The following is an 11117-nucleotide window of genomic DNA, read 5'->3' on the forward strand; positions in this document are numbered from 1 at the left end:
GGAGAAAAACTTCACTGAGGGGTAAACCCCAAAGATCAGTGGGCAAACCCCTCTTATATCATCTTCAAGCTGACTGGAGTCGGCCGCACACGCCGTGCACAGTGGGCCCGGCCGGCCCCACCCGCCAGTTCCACGGCTGTACAAAATCTACCGGCAGTCCGGCTCAAGTATCTGCATGAACTCCTTCAGTGATTTTTCACAAGAGATTCAGTAATTTTTCACAAGATATTTTGTGCGCATGTGTGGGTGGGTGCGGGTTTGTTGATCATGGCTCAGTTTCGTTCCTATCATGATTTCAATTTCAATCAATTCCAGGAACCCTTCTCATTCACTATACTATTTCAACATATTTACTTTTTTGTTTATTTTGGCTTCCTGTTTTCTTTCATTTTCATCAGTGATTTCCACAAACCTGGGACAGGCTCTCAAGGCATGACTCAGTGATCAGTGCGTCAGTTGGCTTTCTGCACGGTCAGGTTCACAAACCTCCAGTGCTGCCTAGTTTTCGATTTTCGAGTCAAATTTTATCGTCAGTCTATTTATCTATTTAATAATTTATCGTCAGTCTATTTATCTATTTATTCATTTGTTTTAAAGCATATGTGATGACTGAAGAGTATATGGATTTGTCTGAACGCTCTAACAGCTTGAAACTGGCTGAAACTTAGTGTGTACGTGTTTGTCAGCCCCGCCGGTGCGCAAACTGCGGTGTGTGTGTGTGTGTGTGTGTGTACGCGCGCTACAGTGCGGCTACTGACACAAGAACACCGTGTCACGGCCCGTAGAAACGTCATGCTTTTTCCTGGGTTTTCAGTGACAATGGACATCTCGTGCAACTTGAGCCCCCCCCCCCCCCCCCCCCCCCCCCCTCTTTCTCTCTCTCTCTGAAAAAAAATAGAGAGAGAGAGAGAGAGAGAGAACCGCGGAGAGAGATCTAAATCTGCACAAATGGCAAACTGAATCATCAGTTATTGCCGATTTTTGTTTGTTTGTTTTTGTTGTTTTGTTGTTGTTTTTTTTGGTCATAGTGAGTGCTTTGGCATTTACAAGGTATCTTCCCAGTTTTCTGTAAACCAAAAACACATGGGTAGGGGAAGGGAGGGGGGGCGGGGGGCGTCATTTTACTAGTACCGTGAGCCTTACACTTTTTATGGTATAGGCGAACTGGCGGGCCAGAAAGAGAGAGAGAGGATGTGGAGAGAAAAAGAGAATAATGCACCACAAACGGAACGAGGTGTAAATAACTGAAAGGGCAAAATCACTCATCAGGGAGGTGAAGCAGCCTTTTGAAAACAATGGCGTGCCATCAGATGCCACTGGCGCGAAACTCAACCTGCCTGTAGACGGTAAGATTTGTTTCCCCTGTGACACTCTCGCGTCATGTGAGGCAAGGGAACCAACGGTTGCCAAAGGCGGCGTCGTTCGATCGTCTGCTTCAAGCCAGGTGCAGAGGGGAAAAGAGAGGAACAAATCGGGGAAGTCCAAGCACCCCGATCTCTCTTGTTCCTCGTATTCATCGGGGTGTGTTTTGAACCCAAAAGGAGCTCGGTCATCTCCGCAATGGAGATCAATCGCGCGACAAATGCTCTGAAGAGCACAATTGACACCGTGGAGGCAGATATCCGCGATATCTTGCAGTCCGGTGACTACTACTGCACGGAAGAGATTGCCCGCGAGCTGAATGCCATCAATAATGGCCTGGAGCACTTACGGCTGGACAGCACGCTGTTGGGTTCCGAGGACTGGCAGAAGACCTTTAATCCCAGAAATACAGCAGCCTCTATATCTGGTCAGTGTGCCGTGTTTTTGTGTGCCGGAGACTGAGAGAGAGGGTGAGAGCATGCATAAACATGTCTGAACACTGACATGCCAACTGTCTTTGGTCTGCAGTCTGAAGCCATAGACTCAACACCCATTCCACGCTCCATTCGCAGAACATAGTCACCTTGGCCCTGCTGTCCAGTCTTTCGCGGGCTGGGAACAGCATGCTGACAGCTGTGCCAAGCCAAAGGGCCTTTTACACAGGGACCTGATAGATTCCATCACTGATAGACCTCCGCCCAGTAGATCCCCAAACCGATTCATGAGCACTTTCCTTTGGGTGAAATGACAGGACCATATATAATATTCCAATTATCATGACGAAAAAAGCAACGTTTTGAACTGCTGTGATACTGTAGAAATCTTCTCTTTTCTGTTGGTTATCAAACAAACGTCATCAGTGGTAAGAATTTACACCTTTTCAGAATTGTTGCATCTTCGGAAGCACATTTCATGTATACTTTCCATTTCACTTAAATCATGACATTATGCACTATAACATTTTAAAATTCAGATAGAACATTATATTCTTTATTGCTGAATAGTGTCGAAACAAATCTGAACCCTGCACACCAGCGATGGGTTTGGGGTCCCCTACCCCCACGCACTTTTTTATATTGTTATTTCTGTTAATTTATATACGTCACTGTGTAGTTTCCTAAATGTACAAAATTGATAATTGTCGATCATTGATAGATGATTATAACAGGAACAAGGGTTTACAAAAATTCAGACTGCAGGAAAGAGTCCATGTCAGTGTTTGTGTGTGTGTGTGCCGTTGTAGCTTGTTGAACAGCAAACTACATAAATACAGAACATTTTTTCTTCTTCTTAACACAGGAAAAAGCTAATCGCTGGAGTGCAGTTTGCAGCAAATCGCACCAACTTTCAACTCCATTTTAGTCTCTATTATTCTATGGTATCTATATTGAACCATCTCAAAGCAAGTAGTGAACGAAGAAAAGTATCACGAAAGAAATTAAAAACTTCTTTTTATTTTGGAAGAAAAATGCTAAACAATTTTTTTTTTTTAATTAAAAGGGGTTCAGTGATAACATCCCAAGCAATTGGTGGCCATTTCTGGTCCTGTCTGAGGACTGTCACCAAGCTTCCAATCCTTTGTCATGTACACAAGTTGTTATGTTACGGAGCAGGGGCGACCAGCATATTGGACCGAGCTGCTGCACGGCTGTTTGATTACAAGAGCCAGCTGAGAGCGGTGCCCATGGCCCAGAAACAGGAGAACGAAGTGAGAGAGGATCATCAGTGGGCCATGACCACCCTCCTGCACATCCAAAAAGTACTCTCTCTGTCTGTCTCTCTCTGTCTCTTCTTTCTCTCACACTGTCATAACACGAACAAAGAAAAATAAACAGATCTACTGGGCAACCCTTCTTGTTTTTCTCTATCATAATACGATGACCAGGGAAAGATATACAGATCTAAAAGGCACCCCCTTTGTCTCTGATAACACGAAGGTGGAGGGTGATACAGATCTAAAAGGTACCCCTTTCTTCTCTCTTTCTCTCGTAACATAATGAACAAGGAAAAAGATAAACTAAAGATCTATACAAAACGTAGCCCTTCTCTCTCTCATTACGTGATGAACAAATGGGCAACCCTTCTTGTTTTTCTCTATCATAATACTATGACCTGGGAAAGATATACAGATCTAAAAGGCACCCCATTTGTCTCTGATAACACGAAGGTGGAGGGTGATACAGATCTAAAAGGTAACCCTTTCTTCTCTCTCCCTCGCTTTCTCTCGTAACATTATGAACAAGGAAAAAGATAAACTAAAGATCTACACAAAACGTACCCCTTCTCTCTCTCATTACGTGATGAACAAACGAAAGATACAGGTCTAAAATATACTTCCATTTTTTCGCAATCATAACTTGATGAACAAGGACAATGATACAGATCTATACAAAATTTACTCCCCTTCTTAATTTCATGATGAAGGAAAAAGACAAACCTATATATAAAGTATTCCCCATTTTCTCTCTGCCATAAAATTATGAAGAAAAAGATAAAGAGGGTGCATTACTTATTAACATGATCGTAATCACCACCTATTTTATGATAGTGATGATGACTTAGAAACAGATTTTTCACCACCCCAGAGCTGGCGACCACTCCTTAACAAAGTGTGGACTGAACTGGTATCTTAAACTATATTGTCAACATTTCCTGTCTTTGTAAATGCTGTTGACAAACAAGGTACCTTGCGGTTGACAAAAGAGGTACCTTGCCGTTGACAAAAAAGTTACCTTGCCGTTGACTGGCAAAAGAGGAACCTTGCCGTTGGGTTACCCCGACATAACATCACCCAGTTTGTTCCTGGACGTATACGTGTACTATTGTACAAAATTGCACTGAAGCAAGGCACTGAGGTAAAATGTTTGTTTTGTTCCAGTAGAAGATGAGCATACAGTTGAAGCCGTTTATAACGAAGTCGGATGTAACGATTGCCGGATATAACTTGACGAAGCCTTCATCACATGACTAAAAATACGGCGGATGTAACGAAATGCCGCTTGTGACAAAACGATGGTTTCGGAGTCCCCAGCGGGCGATCACGCCGGTTATAGCTGAACGAAGTCGCCGGATATAGCGAACCGGTTGCTTTTGTGTTCGGAACCATTTCTGGGAAATTTTTGTTAATTTCGCTGCGATGTATATTGTTTCATACGATCGCTGGCTTTTCTAGGGAGATGGAGGAGTGTCCACAAAGACACACGAATTGTAGAGCTTTCTGTACGTTGCTCTAAATAGAAATCACACATTTATTGTGTTTGACTTGCCGCATAATCCAAAGCTTGTTTCACTCATTTTCTTACACAGCTTCACATACACGCAGGTAGATAAGATGTTCACATTTTTTTTTTCTTTTTACTGTATGTTTGTTGTATGGTAAATGTAACCTCTGTATTTCGCAAACAATAGATTCGTATTCTAATGTCCTGTAAAGTGAGTGCCTGTGATTGTCGAAACAGAGTAGTTGACTCACGTGGTTCCAAGGTTCAACGACTGTTGATGGTGGTATGCTAGAGGGACGAGGGTGGGGAGAACGGGGAGGAGGGTGTCAAGCCTTGATTTCACAGGCCATTTCATCATGGCGTCTGCATCAGTGTCGCAAAGGTCTGTCGCTAAAGGGAAAATGTGAAATTATTCAAGAAGTTGAAAGAAAAGTTGTGGAGAAAAGTTTTTTTGTTTTTTTAAAAATTCCTTTCAAGACCTATTTCAGACACTATTTATTTTTGGTTATTGTGATTTCTTGCCAAGCTGTGACTAGCACAAAGTGCTCTCCAGTACGACAGACTTTTATTTCCATACCACTTTTTCCCAGTGCGTACTCCAACGACCGAACAGCGTGAAACAGTAAACGAACACTGCAGAAATCGCCTCCTTTCCCCCTCTCGCCTTCAAATTGTAGCGCTGTGTGATTTCTTCTGACAACCTTTTCTTCTGCAGTCTTCAGAATAATACAATGAATTTTGTTTTCCAGCTTTACTTAGTATCAGTTTCTAAACCTTAAAATTGCAGTATATGCCTATGTGATCTGTTTACATCAATTTACAGCCATATTTTCGACAGAAAAAAAAAATCGAGTATACAACAGCCTAGGAAACGAGCTTGATTACTGCCCATGAATGCGGGCACACACGTGTGTGCGTGTATATGTGTGTGTGTGTATGGTGTGGTGTGAGAGAGATGGGGAGAGAGAGAGAGAGAGAAACGACACGCCGGATACAACGAAGCAACCAGATAGAAATTCTTTATAACGGGTGCGTCGGATGAAACAAAAGCCGGATATAACGAAGCAATTTTGAATGTCTCCGGCGATTCGTTATAAGCGGCTTTGACTGTATCTAGCAAAACCAAGTGAGTCTGGTAGAATCTGCACAAACTAGAGAGTTTTTGATGAATTTGATCATTTGTGAAACACAGCTTGAAAGGAAATGCGAATTGCGCTGGTTTGTTGGATAGGATTTGGAGCCATATACCTACGGAGCAGCAGACCGCATCCGGAAGTTTGGTGATCATGTGGGTGTGACTGATCGCTACCTTGGCTACAGAAACAACCTGACCCGGGGGCCCCAAGAGCCTTCCAGGCTGCAGACCTACTGGATGGACAAGGAAGGGAAGACTGGTTTCATGAACCGTCTGTCTAGCTCTGGCAGTAAGTTCCACGTCATCATCAAGGACTCTGTACCGCCAATTGCAAAAAGAGATCTGCATCGTCAATATGAACCGTCTGTGTTACCCCAATAGTAATAAGATCTACAACATCACTATAAACCCTCTGTGTTACTCCTATAGCAATAAGATTTACACCATCATTGTAAACCCTGTCTTACCCAAATAGTAATACGATCTACGCCATCATTTTGAACCCTCTGTCTTACGCCAATAGTAATAATATCCACACCATCCTTATGAACTCTCTGTGTTACTAATTTATCAATAAGATCTACATCATCATTATGAATCCTCTGGCTTACTCCTATAGCAATAAGGTCTACACCATCCTTATGAACCCGCTGTCTTACTCCTATAGCAATAAGATCTACACCATCTTTATGAACCCTCTACCTTATATAGCAATAAGATCTACACTATCATTATGAACCCTCTGGCTTACTCCTATAACAATGAGGTCTACACCATCATAATGAACCCGCTGTCTTACTCCCATAGCAATAAGCTCTACACCTTCATTATGAACCGTCTGTATTACTCCTATAGCAATTAGATCCACACCATCCTTATGAACCTTCTAACTTATATAGCAATATGATCTATACCATCATTATGAACCCTCTGTCTTACTCCTATAACAGTAAGATCTATACCATCATTATGAACCCTCTGTCTTACTCCTTTAGCAATAAGATATATACCATCATCATGAACCCTCTGTCTTACTCCTATAGCTATAAGATCTGTACCATCATTATGAACCCTCTGCCTTACTATAGCAATAAGATCTACGCCATCATCATGAACCCTGTGTCTTAGCCCTTCCACAATAACATCTTCACTATCATTATGTACCCTCTGTCTTACTCCAATAGCAATAAGATCTACACCGTCATAATGAACAGTCTGTCTGACTCCTATTGTAATAAGATCTATACCATTATTATGAACCCTGTCTTACTCCTATAGCAATAAGATCTATACCATTATTATGAACCCTCTGTCTGACTCCTATAACAATAAGATCTACACCATTATTATGAACCCTCTGTCTAGCTCATATAGCAGTACGATCTACACCATCATTATGAACTCTAACTCCTGCACAAGTTCCACACAATTATTATGAACTCACAGACAAATTCAAATGCTTATGAACCAACGATTGTTAATGAAACATACTTCTTTTTACTCTCTCTCTCTCGTGTGCGCGCGCGCCCACCCACACGCATGCACGCATATACTGTGATACAAAGCATGGATCGAGACATGTTTTTCTCTTCCAACTGTCCTTTCCAAATACTGAGAGACAGGAACTCAGCGACTGTCAATGAATTCTCTGACCAATGCCCATCAGGTTCCTACAGCACAGAGAGACCACAACGTCCAAAGCTGCTGACCTCTGGCTGGGGCAGCGTGAAGCCCGATCACATTGGTTCCCTGGGGAAGCAGGTTCGCTTCAGCAACGAGCGTGAACCCATGACCATCTTCAGAGGTATGTTTCCCCTTCTCCACAGACCTGCCTGACCACACTGACTGCAGTGACTGCCTTCCTGACCACACTGCCTGCCTGCCTGACCACACTGCCTGCCTGCCTGCCTGACCACACTGCCTGCCTGACAAACTGACTGCCTTCCTGAACACACTGACTGACTGCCTGAACACACTGACTGCCTGAACACACTGACTGCCTGCCTGCCTGACCACACTGCCTGCCTGCCTTCCTGAACACACTGCCTGCCTGACCACACTGACTTGGCAATACCTGACCACACTGACTTGGCAATACCTACACTGACTTGGCAATACCTGACCACACTTCATGTTGTGTTTATTAACATTTTCCTAGTATAAATAGCAAAGAAAGGATGGGACTGGTGCTGTCTACACTGTGAGGGCCTCGATTCAAAATAACTGAGAAGAGGGAATCTGATTCTCAGTGAAGAAATATTCATAAAGAATATGAAGATACTGAACAGGTATCATAAAATCAACAGAGCAAAAAAGAAAAAGAAAAAAAAAGGAGAAAAAAAAAAGAAAAAGGAAAAAAAAGGTCACAACTTAACATTAAAAACTACAGTAGTACTACATATTATTACACACCAATCATTACCCAGACCCAGAAAAACATGATTATGAATGTATGGTGTGCGACAGAAATATTGAAATATAGGTTATATGACTGCTTAACACATGAGAAATAATCATCAGGATATCAGTTTATTTATGAAGTTTTGCCCGGTCCTTTCAAGGCTAGATCAGTTTATTTCTGTTTGCCTGGTTTCTAAGTTGTACTTATCTTCTTCAACAGTATTTAAAAGTTACACTTAGTTGTATTCTGACAGAAGAGTACACTACAATTCTGTCATAGAGAAAAACCTTGCCCTCTTTGACATTAAACTACTTTTTCCTGCTAGTAATGATTTAAAGTACAGCTAATTATCCCCCAATGACTGTCAACTGAGAGCATATTTTGTCTTCACAGGTTACAGAACCATCGACAGTTTGTACCCTCGCAGTAACACCATGACAGCTCCTGGCGTCAGAGCCGGTGGTACCCCCAACTACAGTGAGCATGTGGAGAACATCCGTTTCCTCAACGCTGTAAATAACTCCCTGGCCACCCAGCAGCCCACAGACCCCACGGCCAGCAAGGAGACACCACTGCCCGGTCGCTTCAACATGACCCCACAGGAGAGGGCGGGAATCAACACCACCTTCCCCGGCCACACAGAGTACATGGATCAATACGCCCAGCCTGTCAACACCCCGCGCTGCACAGACCTACCCATCAACCCCAGACCAGACACACATGTCCGAGGCCGACCGCCAGCAACAGCACTCTGTACCCCTTCCAACACAGAGTACAAGACATCCTATGAGTGGCCTGATGGAAATAAGATTAACACCTGCCCCTGGGCACTGATAGACTGAACATGGGTATTTGTGCCAACAAGCCTGAGTTTTGATCAAGTGCTAAAAAGCCTGATAAGAGAAGACAACCAAATCTTTAAGCAAGCAAGTACGAGTAACACTGCATATCACATACAGAAAAAATGTGGGGGAGAGAAAGGGCTTGAATAAAAAATAAGTTGGCAACCCAAACAAAGGCTGGATACCAAATGTGCTAGGAGCATGGAAAATATTTACTCTTATCTTTTCTTCAAAAATCATGCATGAGATTTTTTTTCTCCGTTTCCACATGTTGAGGCTTGCAGGGTGGTGTGAAAAGGGAGCAGAAAAGGCCACAATGAGGAGAATGGCTGTCCCATTACGACCCTGCTGTAGGCCTGTCCTGTCCCTTTGTTTCCTCCACACCCTGCTGTAGGCCTGTCCTGTCCCTTTGTTTCCTCCACACCCTGCTGTAGGCCTGTCCTGTCCCTTTGTTTCCCACACACACTGCTGTAGGCCTGTCCTGTCCCTTTGTTTCCCCCACACACTGCTGTAGGCCTGTCCTGTCCTGTCCCTTTGTTTCCTCCACACACTGCTGTAGGCCTGTCCTGTCCCATTGTTTCCCACACACACTGCTGTAGGCCTGTCCTGTCCCTTTGTTTCCTCCACACCCTGCTGTAGGCCTGTCCTGTCCCTTTGTTTTCCACACACACTGCTGTAGGCCTGTCCTGTCCCTTTGTTTCCTCCTTTCCTCCACACACTGCTGTAGGCCTGTCCTGTCCCTTTGTTTCCCCCACACACTGCTGTAGGCCTGTCCTGTCCCTTTGTTTCCTCCACACACTGCTGTAGGCCTGTCCTGTCCCTTTGTTTCCCACACACACTGCTGTAGGCCTGTCCTGTCCCTTTGTTTCCTCCACACACTGCTGTAGGCCTGTCCTGTCCTGTCCCTTTGTTTCCCCCACACACTGCTGTAGGCCTGTCCTGTCCTGTCCCTTTGTTTCCTCCACACACTGCTGTAGGCCTGTCCTGTCCCTTTGTTTCCCCCACACACTGCTGTAGGCCTGTCCTGTCCCTTTGTTTCCTCCACACACTGCTGTAGGCCTGTCCTGTCCTGTCCCTTTGTTTCCCCCACACACTGCTGTAGGCCTGTCCTGTCCTGTCCCTTTGTTTCCTCCACACACTGCTGTAGGCCTGTCCTGTCCCTTTGTTTCCCCCACACACTGCTGTAGGCCTGTCCTGTCCTGTCCCTTTGTTTCCTCCACACACTGCTGTAGGCCTGTCCTGTCCCTTTGTTTCCTCCTTTCCTCCACACACTGCTGTAAGCCTGTCCTGTCCTGTCCCTTTGTTTCCTCCACACACTGCTGTAGGCCTGTCCTGTCCTGTCCCTTTGTTTCCTCCACACACTGCTGTAGGCCTGTCCTATCCTGTCCCTTTGTTTCCTCCACACACTGCTGTAGGCCTGTCCTGTCCTCTCCCTTTGTTTCCTCCACACACTGCTGTAGGCCTGTCCTCTCCTGTCCCTTTGTTTCCTCCACACACTGCTGTAGGCCTGTCCTGTCATCTCCCTTTGTTTCCTTCACACACTGCTGTAGGCCTGTCCTGTCCTGTCCCTTTGTTTCCTCCACACACTGCTGTAGGCCTGTCCTGTCCCTTTGTTTCCTCCACACACTGCTGTAAGCCTGTCCTGTCCTGTCCCTTTGTTTCCTCCACACACTGCTGTAGGCATGTCCTGTCCTGTCCTGTGTTTCCTCTACACACTGCTATAGGCCTGTCCTCTCCCTTTGTTTCCCCCACACACTGCTGTGGGCCTGTCCTGTCCTCTCCCTTTGTTTCCTCCACACACTGCTGTAGGCCTGTCCTGTCATCTCCCTTTGTTTCCTTCACACACTGCTGTAGGCCTGTCCTGTCATCTCCCTTTGTTTCCTTCACACACTGCTGTAGGCCTGTCCTCTCCCTTTGTTTCCTCCACACATTGCTGTAGGCCTGTCCTGTCTCTTTGTTTGTGACATCTGTACCAACCAGTGGTTCTGATATCAAAGTCAGTGCAAAAGTGTGGGGATGATTATTGATGAAATCTTTAGGGTTGTGACATCTGTACCAGCCAGTGGTTCTGACATCAATGTCAGTGCAAAGTGTGGGGATGATTACTGATCAAATCTTTAGGGCTGTGACATCTGTACCAGCCAGTGGTTCTGACA

The 11117-nt window shown here is 44.7% G+C and overlaps 1 protein-coding gene across 1 annotated transcript; it reads left to right on the top strand.

Annotated features, from left to right (window-relative positions):
- The first annotated feature begins 1429 nt into the window (after nt 1-1429).
- Nucleotides 1430-9310, top strand: LOC143298314 (uncharacterized). Its single transcript, XM_076611149.1, has 5 exons — nt 1430-1789; nt 2976-3121; nt 5815-6007; nt 7385-7522; nt 8513-9310. Exons 1-5 carry the CDS (start codon nt 1561-1563, stop codon nt 8959-8961), a joined length of 1155 nt encoding a protein of 384 aa, XP_076467264.1. The 5' UTR covers nt 1430-1560; the 3' UTR covers nt 8962-9310.
- Nucleotides 9311-11117: the final 1807 nt, after the last annotated feature.

The sequence above is a fragment of the Babylonia areolata genome, chromosome 23 (assembly GCF_041734735.1).
Source record: "Babylonia areolata isolate BAREFJ2019XMU chromosome 23, ASM4173473v1, whole genome shotgun sequence".
NCBI classification, from domain to species: domain Eukaryota; kingdom Metazoa; phylum Mollusca; class Gastropoda; order Neogastropoda; family Buccinidae; genus Babylonia; species Babylonia areolata.